This window comes from Erigeron canadensis, chromosome 5 (assembly GCF_010389155.1).
Source record: "Erigeron canadensis isolate Cc75 chromosome 5, C_canadensis_v1, whole genome shotgun sequence".
NCBI lineage: Eukaryota > Viridiplantae > Streptophyta > Magnoliopsida > Asterales > Asteraceae > Erigeron > Erigeron canadensis.
In genome coordinates this window covers 21,476,045-21,494,674 of record NC_057765.1, presented here as the reverse complement: position 1 = coordinate 21,494,674, position 18,630 = coordinate 21,476,045, and the positions used below count along the sequence as shown (strand labels likewise).

General features: G+C 33.7%; 1 protein-coding gene across 1 annotated transcript; it reads left to right on the top strand.

Moving 5' to 3' along the window:
- Positions 1-243: 243 nt before the first annotated feature.
- LOC122599323 (dynamin-2A-like) lies at positions 244-11,463 on the top strand. The gene is made up of 22 exons (XM_043771820.1): positions 244-778; positions 873-923; positions 1,074-1,194; positions 1,335-1,424; positions 2,414-2,475; positions 2,802-2,916; positions 3,383-3,725; positions 4,749-4,896; positions 5,233-5,334; positions 5,412-5,531; positions 5,637-5,720; positions 5,831-5,958; positions 6,521-6,605; positions 6,775-6,892; positions 7,392-7,468; positions 7,915-7,971; positions 9,363-9,501; positions 9,594-9,745; positions 10,122-10,235; positions 10,312-10,379; positions 10,552-10,727; positions 11,058-11,463. The coding sequence occupies exons 1-22, from the start codon at positions 611-613 to the stop codon at positions 11,276-11,278; spliced, it is 2,739 nt and encodes a 912-aa protein (XP_043627755.1). The 5' UTR covers positions 244-610; the 3' UTR covers positions 11,279-11,463.
- The last annotated feature ends 7,167 nt before the right edge of the window (positions 11,464-18,630 follow it).

Genomic DNA, 18,630 nt, shown 5'->3' with positions numbered 1-18,630 from the left:
AGAGTTATATTTTGAATTTATCTATTTCAATAAATGTAAAAATTTTCATTTAATGATAATATAGATTTATATGTACATGCCTAAATAATGTATAGTTATTAAAAATTATTATAAATATTCATATAACTAAAACAATATTTTTAAATAACCGTATATCGTAGGACTAAAAGACCTAGTAATAATATAGAACTCGTATAAAAGAAGTCCAAGGAAAAGATGTCTACATCCCATTAAGGTGGATTGTAAAGAAAGAAGAAGGAAGAGAAGATTGAAAAAAGGAAAGGGAGATTGGTCGTTGGTCTAAGATAGTTGTCACCGCCACCATCTCCCTATTTCCATAATTAATAACCAAACCAATTCAAATCAAACCAAATCAAACTGGAAACTAAAGATTTATCTTCCTTCTTTTAATTATTAAAACCTCTCTAAATCCCTTCATAACCTTTTTATTATTATTATTCAGGGTGGTTTTTTGACTTAAAACACACATACACACTCAAAAAACCTCACTGATCCATCCTCCTTATTAGATATTTATCATTATTACCTGAATTGGAATACCTGAATTGTTATTTTCTGTTTCCAAGTACATATATATATATATAAGCTAATGGAAGCGATAGTAGAACTGGTAGAGTTATCGGAATCGATGCGGCAGGCGGCTGCTTTACTTAATGACGAAGATATAATAGTTGATGATCAAAATCAAAATCAAAATTCAAGACGTGGTCGTGGCGTTGGTTCCACTTTTTTAAATGTTGTTGCTCTTGGTAACACGGTTAGTTAGCTTCTTAATTATTATTTGAGTTTTATTTAATTTTTTCGGCATAATTTTCTGATGATTGAAAAAAATAAAATAAATAATTGTTCAGGGTGCAGGAAAATCGGCGGTTTTGAACAGTTTAATTGGACATCCTGTTTTGGTACGAACAATGGATTGATTATTTGCTTAGGTTTTTCGATATTTATATTAGGACCGATGTTAGGACGTAAAAACGAGTTCTTTATTTACTGTTAAAGTGAAAGTGTATATCGGAAGATTTGAATTACTAGGTTGAGTTTTTGTTTTACAGCCGACTGGTGAAGGTGGGGCTACCCGTGCGCCTATATGTATCGACTTAAATAGGGATGAAAATCTAAGCAACAAAGCAATTGTTTTGCAGATTGATAATAAATCCCAATCGGTGTCTGCAAGTGAGTATTTTCATATGACACCCTTGTATTTTACGATATAAGATTGTTGGATATGCTAGAATGGAGCTTAGCTAGAATTATACTGGTTTATGTTTGTAAGTTGGCATTTTAAATAATGACATCCATTTACCTGATTATAGGTGCTCTTCTGCGTTCTTTACAAGACAGACTTACTAAAACTTCAAGCAAGAGCCGTGATGAAATATATCTGAAGCTTAAAACGAGTACAGGTTAGTCCAAATATGTTTTTTTTTAACCGTAATTAACCTTTATATGATGTATATTATCTCTGCTCTCTGTTAAGTTAATCTCATGATGATGGAGCTATAACTCATGATGTAGTCATGCTCTTTTTTTGACCTTTGATATCCTCATATAATCTTGACTTTGATATATCTTAATTGTGTTGACTTAACCAAAAAGTCGTATAAAAACCATTTTCCCTGAAATGAATCAATTTTTTAGATTGTTTAGTGAGAAGTTTTTGGCATGTATAGTTACATAGTTTAAAGCAATTCTGGACTAAATTTTTTAAATATTTGATTGCATAAATCAATGGATCATCACTACTATTTTTTTTTTTTGGCAATTAACATGGGATGGTAGATTGGTAGCTGCATTCTTTAATACTTTCCTAAGGACATTATCGATAGAGGAGTCTGTTCAATATTTAGTTCAAAACTAGAAGTGGCTTTTATTTTTTTGATTCAAAATGTTTTTAGAATCATTGATCAGAAATTTTATAGTTTACATAGAATTTGCTAGCGACTAAATTGTCATTTACTTGTCCACACGTCCACACTTTATCAGTTTGTTATAAAAATTATCATCCATGACATATATGTAATACTGTCACTTAAGCATAGCTTTATCTGTCATTCACATCAATGGTGATAAGTGCCTGCATCCTTCCTTCCGTGAGGTTAAAGGGGGTGTTTGGTTGGTGAATATAGGAATGAGGGAATGGGTTTCATTACTCATTCAGTCATTTAATTGTTTGGTTGATAGCTTGTATTTTCATCATGGGAATTGAATCCACAATTGTAGACAAAACAGATCACCTTTGGTGGGTCTAAACTTCCCACTCTCATTTCTATAAACGTCTAAAACCACAGTGATCTATCTCTTTAAACCAAACGTCCCCTACATTTGTTACTAATGGCTATTATGTTTTATCTTGTATTGTATACGTTTTTAATTGGTTCTTGTTGGTTTGTAGCTCCTCCTTTAAAGTTGATTGATCTGCCTGGAGCTGAGAAAGGAAATCTTGATGATTCTTTGGTGCGTTGCTATTTAGTTGTTTCTGTTTCAGTATTATTTAGTCCCGTATTCTCGTTATAATCTTGATGATTTATTTGTAACTATCTTAATGACCTATATGCTATATGCTGACTATTCGTATGCATATAGAAGCACAATTTTGTAAAGCTTGGTAGATGATAACAAAATTAAATGTTGTATTATTAGTATTATCTACAGGAATTCTTCCAGTCTATTATATATATATATATATGTATATATAGATGTAGATACTTCAGCAAAAGATGAATTAACAACTTATTATTAGTTTTCACAAATGATGAGCTGACAACTCAGTATTCATGCAGAGTGAATACGCTCAACACAATGATGCAATTTTGTTGGTTGTAATACCAGCTGCTCAGGCACCAGAAGTTTCCTCTGCTAAAGCTCTGAAAATTGCGAAGGAATATGATGGGGAATGTGAGATCACTTTTTGTCCTTTCAATCCATTTGTTATATATTAGTTCTAGAGGTCTGTCAATGGGCAGGTTGGGAGGGTTGTAATTGTTTACAATGGGTTAAAACGTGCCATCTTGGGTTGATGCATAATGCTTTTTTCCTAGAACTTCAATTGTGGTATAATAGTTATGGTGTTAATAATATGTTCATGGAATTTATGTTTTCCTTAGGCAATAGTGTCCCCTTTTCCAATCATATGATGTAGGAGGTTATATGCATTGAATTTCCCTCTGGCCCTCTTGGCCTTTTTTTTTTTATCTACCTGCTTGTCCTGTTAGAGAGGAGAAACTGCATATCAACCCATTAGTATGTAAATGGGTTGAAGTTTGTTCATCTGATTAATATATAGCTCCAGGCCTTTTTTCAGTTTTTTACCACTTTTCTCTGCTGTTTGAGTTGTAAATTGATCTTTGTCTTTTTAACATAGGTACAAGGACGATTGGTGTTATAAGCAAAGTTGACCAGGCATCTGCAGATCCTAAAGTCCTTGCTGCTTGTCAAGCACTTCTTTTGGGTCAAGGGCCTCGAAGTGCAGCCGATATTCCTTGGGTTGCTCTGATTGGTAAGTCAGTTTCCATTGCTTCAGCACAGTCAGGAAGTGTGGGATCTGATAACTCGTTAGAAACTGCTTGGCGGGCCGAGAGTGAAAGCTTAAAATCTATATTGACCGGAGCTCCTCAAAGTAAGCTTGGTAGATTAGCTTTGGTTGAAACTCTAGCTCATCGAATCCGTAGCCGTATGAAAATCAGGCTTCCAAGCCTTTTATCAGGGTAAAAGTGCTTTTTTCCCATTATTTTATTTACTCTCTATTGGTTTTTGTGCAAAATTTACTGCACAATTAAAATCTTTTAGCACAATTACTGTTGAGCAGGTGCTACTATAGTGGCTATTTTGACCAGTTTACTAATGAACGATGGTATCTGAGTTAACATTTATATTTCTATGGTGTCAAATGAGTAAATTATAATACATAGTTAAAAATCAAACAGGTCGAATTGCATCTGAACTGTAGCTTCAATACATAAAACATTTGTAGATTGTGTTATTCAGAAAGTTAAATTACTCTTGAAATAATGTAACATAGTGGTATTCAATTAAGTGATTGTGGACTTAACCCAAGTACACTAGCATAATGAAACCACATCAACGTTTCGGGGCCTATACCCCTAGTTAAATACTTCGTATTATTTTGTAACTATGAAGTCAAGTAATATGGGATTCCACTTTTTACATGAATAAAATGTATGCGTGCTGCTCATCAGAACACCAGAAAGAGATTTTAGTTGTGTTATCCACTGGATAAGAAACAAAGAATCGTACTTATTTTTTAGTAAATATAATCTGATATAAATTTTATGAACTAATTTAGAAACTTTTGTTATATCATATATGAGCTCTGATTTGGGCAAATGAAAACTAACAGTGTATTGGTGATACTCGTTAGAATTTCCATAATCAGTTTTGGATTTTGAGTTTTATTTTTCTAACATGGTCCATGCTATTTCTGAGATTTGGATGCCATTTCTTTGATTCTTTCAACTTATTTTTATACAGTGTTGTATTTTTATATCTGGAATCAATCAGTTTCCTATGTGAAACAAGATTTAATCTGTTTCACATGTGCAAGAACTTAAGAACCAAGAGACATGAATATTGTCTGTTGTATTGAATCCATTTCATTATCAGCAAATGAAGGCTCTCCGCATAAAAATTCCATCTCTTTTGTTGTACTATTATTGCAGCCTTGGTAATTTGGTATCTGCATAATTATGGACAATATTACCACTTTGCAGGCTTCAGGGAAAATCTCAGATTGTGCAAGATGAATTGGTAAGGCTCGGAGAATCTATGGTTAGTAGTTCTGAAGGTACAAGGGCTTTGGCTTTGGAACTTTGCCGTGAATTTGAGGACAAATTTCTTCAACATATCATGACCGGAGAGGTGATAATCCATAACCAAGATCAAAAAGTATAACTGGGTTCCGTTGTTTTTAACGTGGCAATGATATTGCCTATCTTCTATTGAAAAATCTCTGAGCATTATACTGATGCAGCATTGATTTTTCATCCTCTTTGTTTGTCATCTTATTGAAAGTTCTGTTTATTTTATTAGTCGTAATTGCATATTAAGTGACATTGTCGCAGGCTTAAACTTTTGTAAGGTTATGTCAACGCATAAATACTCATTGATGAGCCATGTTAGTTATTGTCTGTGTAATGATGTCAAACCTTAAATAGCAATTTCTGATAGTATCAGCTTCTCTGTGTGTATATTCAGGGTAGTGGGTGGAAAGTGGTGGCAAGTTTCGAAGGTAACTTTCCTAATAGAATCAAGCAGCTTCCTCTAGACAGACATTTTGATATAAATAACGTCAAGAGGGTATGCATTCGTATTTTACTGCTAATCCATTTGGTTATTTCCTATCATTCTATGATGACCATGAAATTTTGTATCAGATTGTGCTAGAAGCAGATGGTTACCAACCTTATCTTATATCTCCAGAAAAAGGACTGCGGTCTTTGATAAAAACTGTATTAGAGATGGCGAAAGAACCATCACGTCTTTGTGTTGATGAGGTATGACTGCACATTATTAATTTTTGTGTGCTATTGTATAATGCATCGTCTTCCACTTTGGAAACCAAATTTGTGCCACCATCTAACTACTTACTGTGGATACAGGTTCATCGTGTGCTTGTTGATATAGTTTCAGCGTCAGCAAATGCTACACCTGGGCTTGGTAGATATCCTCCTTTTAAGAGAGAGGTGGTTTTTTCTAGTTACTGTAAAATGTGTTCAATTTTCCCAAAATAACATTTGCTTGTTTATGCTTCTCAGTACCAGTACTTGTGTCTGACATTGTGCTTTTAACCCAGGTTGTTGCAATTGCTACTACTGCATTGGAGAGTTTTAAGAACGATGCAAAGAAAATGGTTGTTGCACTTGTTGATATGGAGCGTGCGTTTGTTCCACCCCAGCACTTTATTCGTTTGGTTCAGAGAAGGTACGCCCAATTTTCAATTTGAACTATAAGTTTTCACTGTTAATATTTAAATAAAGTAATAAACCTATTATATCCTCTCTTCTTTTTTTTTTTTTGTATCTGATAGTATAAATATATTTTTGACATGATCTTGTTTTGTTTCCCTTCTTTCTGAAGTTTGTTGATGCCATTCATTTTATATAGTGGTGATTTTAAGTTCCATTTCTTAGTTATTCTATTTTTCATACATAGCTTACTTAAATTTCTGGTCATTCCATCCAAATTGAATGAACCTTCTTGAGTTTATATATGTTCAAATAATTTTTTCTATTGTTTGTTTCATATCCATAGAAACTCCACTAGTCCTTTTTATAAATTAATGAGTTTCTTCTCACAATTTGTGAGGTATCCTAAATTTCCTGTTGCTAAAACATTATATACTATGTTGTATTTGTAAGTTCCAGAGATAAAATACATGCTTGGAATTGTTTACTATGTCTTTTCTCATCATATTAAATAAATACAGGGTAAAAGGGATTTCAGTTATCTATATTCCTGAATACATTTATTCACTTCTTAACAGGATGGATAGGCAGAAGAGAGAGGAGGAGATTAAGAACAAATCATCCAAGAAGGCGGTGGAGGCAGAACAATCCTTACAAAATAGGGTACACCATGTTATTCTAGACTCTGGCATTATGGATACTTGTTTTCATGTTTTGCTTTGAAAAAAATTCTTTCTGAGATTTAGCTGAGGATTCTCTTTTTGTTGTTTACCCTTTGGTTTTGGCCCTCTTATTTACATTTTTTATTTTTAACCTTGTGTGCTTTATGTAGTCAGCTAGTCCTCAAACAGGAGGGAACTTAAAATCATTGAAGGATAACAAGCAAGACAAGGATCCACAGGAGGGTCCTGTTCTAAAAGTGGCAGGACCTGATGGGGAGATAACAGCAGGTTTGTGGCTTTGTGCTTTGACGTATCCTTATATTTGTTTCATTTGGTTTATTTAATCATAACACTCCTGGTTGTGTGGCAGTCGTGACTTCAGTAGTTTATTGTGTTCTTCTCACTTATCTATGAGTATTTGTGTTCTATGCTGTTTATATGTATTCATCTTTGGTCTTTGAAAAACCATTATTAATCACTTCTTAGAAGTCATGGCATGTGATGTGAAGTTACTTTGGACATGAATTTGGTTGGTTACAATTTTTTATATATAAGCCCCATGTATCTTCACAAACCACCGTATATGATAATGGGTATGGATGCTGGATTTATTTTTGTTATTATATTACCTGAATATGTGTGTTACATGTGTCAAAGTGATGATACTATATCTGTCATATTTGCTTTTAATATAAATTTTGAATTGGGTTTTTCATTTGAAAATTATTGGATTTGCTGCTATTACCTTTTAAATAAGTGTTGATAACTTATGATGCTCATGGGGCAGGATATCTGCTGAAGAAAAGCTCAAAATCTGATGGGTGGAGCAAAAAGTGGTTCGTCTTGAATGAAAAGACTGGGAAGGTTTGTATCATCTTTTGAGCTTAAAATGCTTGGTGAAAATTTTTATTTTATGTTTACAAAACATTGAACATGTAAGTGTGTACTCAAAATATCTATGATAAGATTTGCATATGTAGATTGATATAAATAACCTTCACAATTGTAAATTCTTGTTTTAGTGCTATACTTTTTTGGGTAAAAGTTTTCCCTGGTTAGAATTTAGTGCTATACTTCTTTTATTATAAAATAACTGTAATTTGTAAAAATATTAGTTAAATGTATTTACCAATGCATTGGTTGAACTCCAAACTCTCATTGGCTTCTTAGTATCTTCTTCTTTGCCCGTGTTCTTACTGCTGTTATTAATTGTTGAATACTTGCTCATGCTCTTAAAAAATGTCAAAGGCTTGTTGGGTCATGTGTAATTCGTTCTGTTTGATATAATTGATCCTTTTTTTTTTCTGCAGCTAGGGTACACTACAAAACAAGAAGAGAGACACTTTCGTGGTGTGATCAATCTGGAGGTATGTATTGACATCTATATTCTTACAATTTGTAAAATTAGTTTACATTTTGGGAAGCTTATCTTGTTAATACGTGACTCATCTTACGCATATCGTTTTCCCCCCTTTGTAACAACCATAGTCTAAGGCTATGATTTATATACTTGTCTTGTTCGTAGTTATCTGGGTTTTCTTCTCTTATCTTAAAACTCTTTGTAATATACAAGGTTTAGCTCTAATATCTACAGCATCCATTGAATGTCAATAATTTGAGGTATTAATGTGAGCAAACGCTAGTGCTTATCTATTTTTGTCAACTTTTTTCGGTTTATGTTCTAAAATTTAAAATTGTTATCAGATATTCTTTAATGTTACATAATTGATTGAGTTTTGTTAATGTTATGTGAATCAATTTTGCTTTTTTGAATTATATAGCCCATGCTGTAATTATATATTTCTTTTTAGAACGGCAAAGTATATATATCTTTACTCCTTAATAAAACAAACTACCCATCCCCCTTTTAAACTTTCTATCTTTAAAAAACCCAAAATACCCTTAACTTTCAACACATTCTCAACCCACACACTACATCTACCCAAAATACCCTCAAACACTTTTCCAACCCCTTATCTACCCAAACTACCTCACTCATTTATTTAATAATTTAAATATTTTCACCTAATAAACTTATAATATCCTCAATGAAAGTATTTACTATATACATCCCTCGATCCTTAAAATAACTACACTACCCCTTTTTACATCAATTACTTTTACATTAATAACCACGTTGCAGCCGCCGCCACTAACCGCCACCTTTACCGTCACCTCCGCTGCATTGTGTGGGTACCTCTCTAGTATATATAAAATTATAGCGAGGGGTATATGATTTATATTGACAATGAATTGATGATTTATTATCACTGTTAGTTTCAAAGATTATTATTATTAGGTGATCCCTAGGCTGTACATAGTTAAATAGTTTGACCAAAATTGTTTTCAACCATAGATTTGTGGACAAATGTTTTTGAAGAAGGCTTCTAATGCATTATTTTTTGTTCTCTGAATTTGTTATTCTATAGAGACCATAGTAGAAGTTAAACAATGTGGGAAATTTTCAATGAAAGCAGAGTAATAGACATGTGAAAAACCACCGAACCCTACCACTAACCCATGAAACTTTAGATGAATTAAATACTGATTAAATACTGGTATGCGACAATTGGCTGCATTGTGAAATATATGCAGTTGCTGCAAATCTGTAGCTTTTGAAGTTTTTGACATTTCGCATTAATGAATGTAAGATTTTGATTTCATATATATGCTTTGGCAACGAAGGTTGGATCTCAAGTCCCATGAGAAATGAACTCTGAAAAATTTAGTGATCTATAGAATTTGATGAATTTAACAGGAATGCAATATAGAAGAAGTTGAAGAAGATGAACCCCCGGCCAAGAGTTCGAAGGATAAAAAGTCAAAGGTGGAAGAAAAAACACCCAGTCTAGCGTTCAAGATAACAAGCAAGGTTGCTTACAAGACCGTATTAAAAGGTGATTTGTTGAATTTTTTTTATTATTATTAGTTACAATAGCACCTTGTAAGATGCATGTCAATGCTAACTTGAAGTATAATTGATCCACAGCTCACAGTGCTGTTGTGTTGAAGGCTGAGAGCGTTGCAGAAAAAATCGAGTGGTTGAACAAATTGAGAACTATAATTGGTGCCAAAGGAGGTCAAGTAATCTCGAAGACAGATGGTCTGCCTATGCGACATAGTCAGTCAGAAGGATCTCTTGTGAGTATACTGTTGTTTTTGTATATTGCTCATGAGTATCTTGCTATAATGCTCCAAAATTGGGTTGTATAAGTTTTTGTATATGTTCAGTTTCTAATCTCTCATGGCCAGTTATACCTTGCAACTTTTTATGTTTGAGTTGTTGGTTTTCACTTTATGATTTGGGTCGAGAAACATTCATCTAATACACTATGTGGGTAGTATTCTAGTAGAGGTGGTATTCTTCTATTTTGAGCGGGGGTTTGACCTTTCCCTGCCCACAAAAAAAGGTCATATTTTGAGTTGTTACCCGACCAGCCCATTTGGCCAATACTTTTTTTTTTTTTTCAGTTTGTTATCTTGTTGGTCTCTTATATGACTAGATGTGAATATATAGGATACGATGGTGAGAAAACCTGCAGACCCGGAGGAAGAACTTCGTTGGATGGCTCAGGAAGTACGTGGTTATGTTGAAGCTGTTTTGAACAGTCTTGCAGCAAATGTTCCAAAGGTATCTTGCCCTTCTGAATGTCTGGTCCGTCATCTATATTATCTTTTACCAGATTTTTCTTGTTCTGGTTATGTAGGCAGTTGTATTATGCCAAGTGGAAAAAGCGAAAGAAGACATGCTCAATAAGCTTTACAGTTCTGTTAGGTAAGCTCCTTTGTTTGGTTCATGCCACTTTTTTTTGTCCTATGTAAAGGCACTATATGTTTACAAGATTACATTGTGATGGAAAGATCTCAAAACACAATGGACTTGCGTTGTAACATACATGCGGATGTGGGAAAGTTAAATGACATATTTTGTTCCTTTGGTAAATAAGCTCCCAGAGTACGCCGAGGATTGAAGAGCTGCTTCAAGAGGATGGTAATGTTAAGCGCAGAAGAGAGAGAGTTCAGAAGCAATCTTCCTTGCTCTCCAAACTCACCAGGCAATTAAGCATTCATGACAACCGTGCAGCTGCAGCATCTGGCATGTCCAATGGTACTAGTCCCGCAGGTACAAAATAATTACACAATGAGTAACCTGAAACTATATTTACAAATTCGGAGTCTAATAAATTGTGTGTGACACATAATCACAAAGTTTCTATGTTAAGAGTAGAGTAAATTTGAATTAAATGATTCGGCAGAGTTTTGTGCATTAAACCTGTTGAGGCTGTTTTCTTTCACCCTTTTTTTTTTCAATAATCTTCTATTAATATATTATTATTAAATTTTAGACGTGATCTGCCAAGTATAATAAAATATCTGAAATTGCAACCTTCACTAGTATATGGTATGCATGGCATTGGTTGATTGTCGAAATTCAACATATTTTTCTTAACAGAGAGTCCAAGAAGTAGTGGACCGTCATCAGGTGATGACTGGAGATCTGCTTTTGATGGTGCTGCGAATGGACCTTCAAACTTCAGCTCAAAGTCGTCCAATGGCCACAGCCGCAGGAATAGCGACCCTACTGAGAATGGCGATGTGGGCTCTAGCAGTCGCCGCACTCCAAATCGGTTGCCACCAGCTCCACCTGGTTCTGGATCTGGTTATAGATATTAGATTGATTATTAGTTCAAAGGAAATGAAATTTTATTGGAGTGGGTGGGTTTGCTCATTCCTGATCTGGTATACCCTCGTGATCTGGAATATAGCATGCTTTTGTAGAGTTAAGCTTGTTTTGTAGTCATGTCTTGTAGTTTGTGGATCGGGGTGTGTTTTAATTCTCATTGCCATTTTGTTGATCATGTGGTTTTTGTGGATCGAGGTGTTTATTTTCATTGCGATTTTGTTTAAGCAGTATGGGCATGTGTTATTTCGAGCCTCATACATGCATATATACAAGTGTGTTGCACGGCCCACAAAAGTCGATATCAATGAAATGAGATTTTTTGAGACCATCTCTTATTTTAGGACCAACTAGGACCATTGATTTTTGTACACCATTATCATCTACTACGATATACAAGACTTTTTTGTAAAAACACTAAGACTTTTCGGCGCGGGCCCACCAGAAAATCATGTGTAAGTTAACTTACACATCTGTAAGTTACTTACACATGTGTGTGTAAGCTAACTTACACATGATTTTTCTGTGGGCCCGTCGCTGGAAAGTCTTAGTGTTTTTACAAAAAAGTCTTGTATATCGTAGTAGATGATGATGGTGGTGTGTAAGTTACGAAAATCAATGGTCTTTTTTTGGACTTTTTTTAGTTGGTCTCAAATTATCTTTCCCTTATATATATATATATATATATATAACTCTTATAAAAAAGTAGTTAACCAAGCTTTTTAAAGCCCTCTTGCAATTTAAAACTATATTGAAAAAATGCACTCTTATAAAAAAGTAGTTAACCAAGTTTTTTAAAGCCCTCTTGCAATCTAAAACTATATTGAAAAAATGCCACATAGGATTTTATATCCTATGTGTCAACTCTATATTTTTTTCAAAAATAAACTATATATTTAGAAAAAAACTGAACTTATATATATATATATATTAATTAATAAATAAATAAATATATTGTAGAAATCTAAGATCTCTCATTAAATAAAATGATATTTTCTCTTTAACTAAAAAATCACGTCTATACCTAATGATATTTCATTATCTTTTTTATTCAACATTACATAAAATTCTTTTCCTTTTTTTCTTATGATGATTATATGGAGATTTTTAAAACTATATGAATATACAAAAATAAAACAAATTAAGTGTAAAAAATAGATTTAATTAGTTAAAAGATAACATCGAAACTCATAAATCTTAACATTATATTAACTACACCTTGAATATATGTTCCAAATTTAAACTTTTTGTTTTAATAAACAATATACTCTTTTAAGTATAAAAACTACCTTGGTGTATTCCTTTTTCTTTACCAATAGCCGGTAAGTACAAATAAGATGGGTTTTATGGTAAACATACAACTAATTAATACACTTTAACAAAAACCCTTAGGGTTTCGTTTAGCAAAACCCAAAAAAAAATTGAGTCATATAAATTCAAGTAATTGTAAATCACCCGGAGTCCGAGACCTACCCCACCCTTAAACCAAATTCTACATCCTAATTTTCTTTTTCCTTCTCTTTTGGAACGGCACATTCTACCTTTTCTGTATTAGTCAATTAGATTAAACAAAAATTAAAACAACCGTGGTGTTGATAATCCATTTCTAAAAATCGCAGCAACACCTTCAAATGAATATAATTGTTTTACTTTTTGGATGTTAAGGAGAACATTCAACGCATAAGGCATAGTCAAATTATCCTCTTTGAATTATATATCCAGCCAATTGTAATTTTTCATGTGACTTTTAACTTTTTTGAAGAGAAATGTAGTAGAATTGTCACTCTACATTAAGGATCAAATTGTATGTCTTTGAGTTATGTTGTAACAAGACGACTACATGATACATGTTCTAGATGTAGATCATTTAGTGGCAACAAAAGGCAAATTACTAGAATTACTAAAAGAAAAACATATCACTAAATTCTTAATGATAATTTAAAGTATAGCTTAAGTCCTTTTATCTCTTTAAGTTCATATTTTGTCAAGCTTTTGGTTGAATCTATTTCTATTCAACCATATGTTTATATGTTACTAAGCTATTTATATAGTTCACATCACGTAATTTTAATGAAATATGTTCGCTATCGTTTTTTTTATATATAAAGTGTATTATATAGTTTCTTATACAGCTTGCGCATCGCGTGGGTCAAAAACCTAGTGTATATATATATATATAGAGTTGAGATATTACGAGAACTAATAAATTGTCGAGAATTGTGAGAACTAATCATATCCATTGGATTAATTAAATCAAGGGTTAAAAAACATTAATGGCATTTTTGTAAATAAATTAACTTATTTAAAGAGCTATATTATTTAAAGGATAGAATAGGTATATAAATATAGTAATAATACAAACATTAAAACAAAACTCACGGTTGAAACTTTCAAAACGGTTTCCCAAAATTTTGAACAATTGTTTCTTAATTTTTACGAGTATTATAATCAATTACCGATTTTTTATATTTCATTCTTCAATATGTTTGCAAATTTTAGTGCATAAATTTGTTTTAATTTTAATTAACACAATATTGAAATTTATGTTTAAAATTTTATATCATAAAACTATAAGCATTAAATTAATATTTTTTTCCGTACATATGTGAATGACCCGAATAACAAATGTAAAAATATTTTTTAAAAATATTATTTGGGGTTGTACACATGTAAACAGACATTAATACACATGTGAACACATCCGTTCACATGTGAATTATGTAAGACACGTGTGAATACATCTGTTCATATGTGAATTATTGAAAATGTACGATTTATAATAACAAACCAAATACATATTTTTGAAATTAAACGGAGTGTTTAGAGAGATGTTCAAAAGTCAAAGTGGTCCAACCCGTCAAATCGGATCGAAAAACTGGTCTATTTTCATATCAAGTTGCAGGCTATCCAAGATGTTAGGAGGAAGATGAAAGATTAATTGTTTATTATATATTTATTTATGTTTGGTAACTTTTATTATTGAAAGTTTCATTTTCACCCCTTCAAATTACTAGTTTATTAATTCCACTCTTCTAGGCCAAGATTTTATATACCATTGTAAGTATTCTCTATTTCTTTCCTTTAATTTTATTAAAACGCTAAAGAAAAACAGTATGTTTAATGTTGTAATTCGTCATTATACAGAACATATCATTTACTATGTTTTTGAAATTAAATGAAGTATTCGATATGATTTCTTTTAAAAGGTACGTTTATTCTAATATACAATACAATGGTTCAATGTTGAAGTAAATGCATTAAAAAAATCAAAATTTTTGTTTATACTTCTTTAGATATAGTACATGGCCACCAAAGTATACGAGAGGAACGTGTACGTGTTTGATTGTTTGCTATGAGCAAAATTTTTTAGGGGCAATTTTTTATCGATTAGCCCTGAGCATCATAAAATATAGGACCGGCTCTGCTTTTAGGGTATCAAAACTCACATTTCCGAGCCTTGCATGCCATACCCAAGCTTCGTGCTTCGTGCTTGTTAGTAAGCATGTTGTTGCACCTGGTTTGATTTTGATTTTGTACATCCGTTTGCTTTATTTTGGAACTCTCATAATAACCTGGTCTTTATTGTCATAAAGCCACTAGTACTCATCCTTCAGCCACTCACCACATCCATTTTCCATTGCTTGCCCAAGACTAAAGATATGCATTTTAAATTAGGATTTTAATAGACATTTGGTTACTATCATTTGTTCACCATTCTTGCATTGAAGAAAAATCGTCCTCATTCCTTTAATCTCCACATTCGACCGTCACCAAATTTAACTCGTTTGTATACTTCATTATTCAACTCAATGAAATAGGAATAATCACCAGTCATGTGATTACTTTTCCGTTATCCATATACGAACATCCTTGCTTCTTTGTATCGTCTTGATATTTCTTAGGCTTTACTCGTTCTTCATTGAGAGAAACTTGATCTTCCTCTATTCGAGCCATGAGTAACGTGTTAGGCCCTTTGGTTGCATTAACAAGATTTACCTGACTTGTTTTCTTTTGTTCTGGTCAAACCGATGCAAAGTGACCATATATATCACACCCAAAACCTTGGGCATTTGGCAAATTCTTTTCTTTTTCTATTTTCACGGTTGTTGGAACGATTTTGAGAAGAGTTTCTTGACCCCCCTTTGTGAGTCCCTCGATAGCTACAGATCGCTCTCGAGATCGTCTATTATTATGTCGTGAGTGCGGAATCCTCACGAGATAACTAGTTTGATTAGTTAACGTGTATATCGCTTAATTATCAAGTAGATAATCAGCCGTATGATGCTATATTCGTTTCTATAAGCTATAGAACGAACTTAGAGGTCTGGAGTACGTGTATGTCGAATGTGATACCTCAATTTAGGGTATTCATTCGTATATATATGTTTTAGATCAAACTGGGCTTGCTGGGCTTTGTTCTTACGAACTTAGCTGCCCAGCCCATGTAACGAAGTTAATCTTCGTTTGTACCAAACGAAGTTTATCTTCGTTTGCCTCTAACGAAGATATACCTTATCTTCGTTAGATATAAGACTTAGTTATATTCCTTAGTGTTTCATCAACAAGGAATCATAACACATATTATGTTTGTACTTGCATAACACACAACAAACATCATACATAACATATATATAACACCAAAACATGTAATCGATCATTACCAAAACATAAAGTCCATAATCTATCAATTACATATATAGATACGACATAAAATAACATAATGTCTTAATCTAAACGACATATCAAATCTAAGTTGTTGTTGTCACATCAACGTGCATCAACAAACTCCCCCTTGACAGCAGCACCTTCGATTTCTTTAGTCTTCAAAATCTGATCATTCATCAAACAACAATCTTTTGCTATTTGCATGAATATCTTCATGTAAGCAGAGTTGAAGTATCTAACGATATCGACTTTCTTCATGCTTCCAAAATGGCAAGAACGAACACTCCGTATCGTATAACTTTCTCAGATCATTTCTTGAGAAGTTCACCAGCTGCATCGGATCATAAACTCTTCTCAACAAAATCTTCTTCTTTGAGTCTGCATACATCTTGGCTTCACCAGAATTTCGATCAATTTCCCAATTATCCATCTTGTCCAAGACATCTTGTGCCCATTTCTTGGCAGGGACTTTGATCATACATTTAATATCATGTTGAACATACTCAATTGTTTTATCTGGCTTGACCACTCTTTTCTTCGATCTTGGCTCAATCTTAAACTGTGGTTTATCAGAATCTTTCATGTTCTTTCTCAACCAGAAATCATTTCTGAGATTCTTACCAACAACATCAGCTAAGCCATCATCGCTTGGATTGATAATCCAGTTATTTCCAAGCTCATGTAAATCTTCTTCACACAAAATCCTGAAATGTCTCTCACACCACGCTAAGTACTGACAACCTTCTAGTCTTTTAAGAACAAATAACTTCAGTTCATCATCATAAAACCAACTCCATATGATTGTCTTGTACTTTGCAGCATCTTTGTCTGAGATATGAGTCCAATACAGATTTGGTTTCCATGTTTCCCTATGTACTATCCATTCATTAACTCTTTTCTCGGGAACATGTCGATCAACCATATGTAATGAATCATCATCTCTGAGAGGAACTGGAAAATCATTTGGATTGAATGGTCTTGTCACATTAATCTCATAATCAGATGGAATCAATACGTCACCATTCTTAGCATACACAACAAAATGTAGAACTTGAGTTTGGCTGCTGAATGGAACTTGAAGCATTCTTTCCCGAACATCTGATCTCTTCTGATCCAACACTCTACTCTCTTCAATCGATGGATCTTCAGGAATTGAGTTCCATACTTCATCAAACCCATAAGGTTTCTTGAATATGTCTAGATTTGGTTCAGGAACAAATTCGCCTTCCTCGAGCTCATCACCATCAAAGAATAAATCTGTATAATCTGGATCATCTATTTAAATTTACACAAAATGAACACCAGAATAGAAAGAATAATCATGACAATTATAATAAAGATGAAATGTACTTGTATTGAAATAAGATATATTACATTTTCATTACACAAAATGTCATAACTTATTACACACAATCAATTATACATTCTATCTAAAAATCTTTATCATAATCAAAATTAGAAACCTGAAACACGAGGAGCACCAGAAGGACCAACATCAGTACCAGAAGCACCAACAGCAGAAGTATCACCTCATGTCTCCTCCTCGATCTCTGCACCCTTTCCTTTATCTTCAACTGGGCGAGAAACATTCTTATCACCAGCATTATCAGCATCATCATCGATATTCTGACGTCTTGGTTGAACCGCTGACAATCTGTAGACCTCTTCAGGAACTTCTCCCCCTTGATTCTTGACCCAGTTGATCAAAAAATTTAAGGCGGTGCGAGTATCAGTGAGATCAGACTCCAAAGTGCGAACTCTAGTCTCCAAAAGATCAACACGACGACCAAGCGACGAATCGGAAGGAAGTCGGTAAGATAAAGAAGGACCCACTAGAGGACGTAAGGCTGGTGCTTGTGAAACAACAAGAACAACAGCAGCAGTTGGTCTTGGAGGATCAGGCATTGCTACAGAAGAAGCTTCAACAACACGTCGACGCTTAATTCTGGTATATTGAAGTTCAACACCCCCTTGCTGCTTCACCGGACTAACCGAACTGGCTCTGTTCACCGGATCTTCCATATCTTCAAAGATCTCACGCAATTCAGAATCATGCTGAGCTGCAACATCAGGATCAATCTCAGCAGCAGGAATGGAGTTAGCTGAATCTGAAATAGCGGGAACAGCGTGACAAGCCTTGCTTCTACGCTCTCTATGAAACACAACACCCTCTTGATCAAACGACTGATGTGAATGATCGCTTTCAGAAACAACCGAGATATCGTGAATCATCTTAGTTCGACGTTCAGCAGCAGCAGAATCATCTGTGTCTGTTTCATGTGTAGCAGCAGAACCATCAGAACTATCAACATCATCTCCATCATTTCCATCATCCGAACCATCAGACTCATCCCTTGAATCATCATCAGAACCACCAACCGAACTTTCAGAAGTACCAGAATCAGAATCGGCATCAACATCATCCACAAACATATCATTCTCAAGACGAGATCGATAGTTTGGATTAATCAGGTGACCAAAAAGTGGTGGATCATGAAGACCAGCCACATTACTAAGTCAGGACAAAAAGACGCGAAGGCCAAGCATGAAGAACGTAGCGAGGACCTTGGTCATATACTAAGTCAGGACAAAAATGTCTAACTATATCCATCACAAAGCGAGGATACAAAAGAAATCGCTTTCTCCCCCTAGCATTAATCTGATCAATAAACTCTTGATA

Coding starts and splice junctions, on each gene's coding strand:
- LOC122599323 (XM_043771820.1), top strand. CDS start 611: ATGGAAGCGATAGTAGAACTGGTAGAGTTATCGGAATCGATGCGGCAG. Junction 1,195..1,334: donor ATCCCAATCGGTGTCTGCAA/GTGAGTATTTTC, acceptor ACCTGATTATAG/GTGCTCTTCTGCGTTCTTTA. Junction 2,917..3,382: donor GAAGGAATATGATGGGGAAT/GTGAGATCACTT, acceptor TTTTTAACATAG/GTACAAGGACGATTGGTGTT.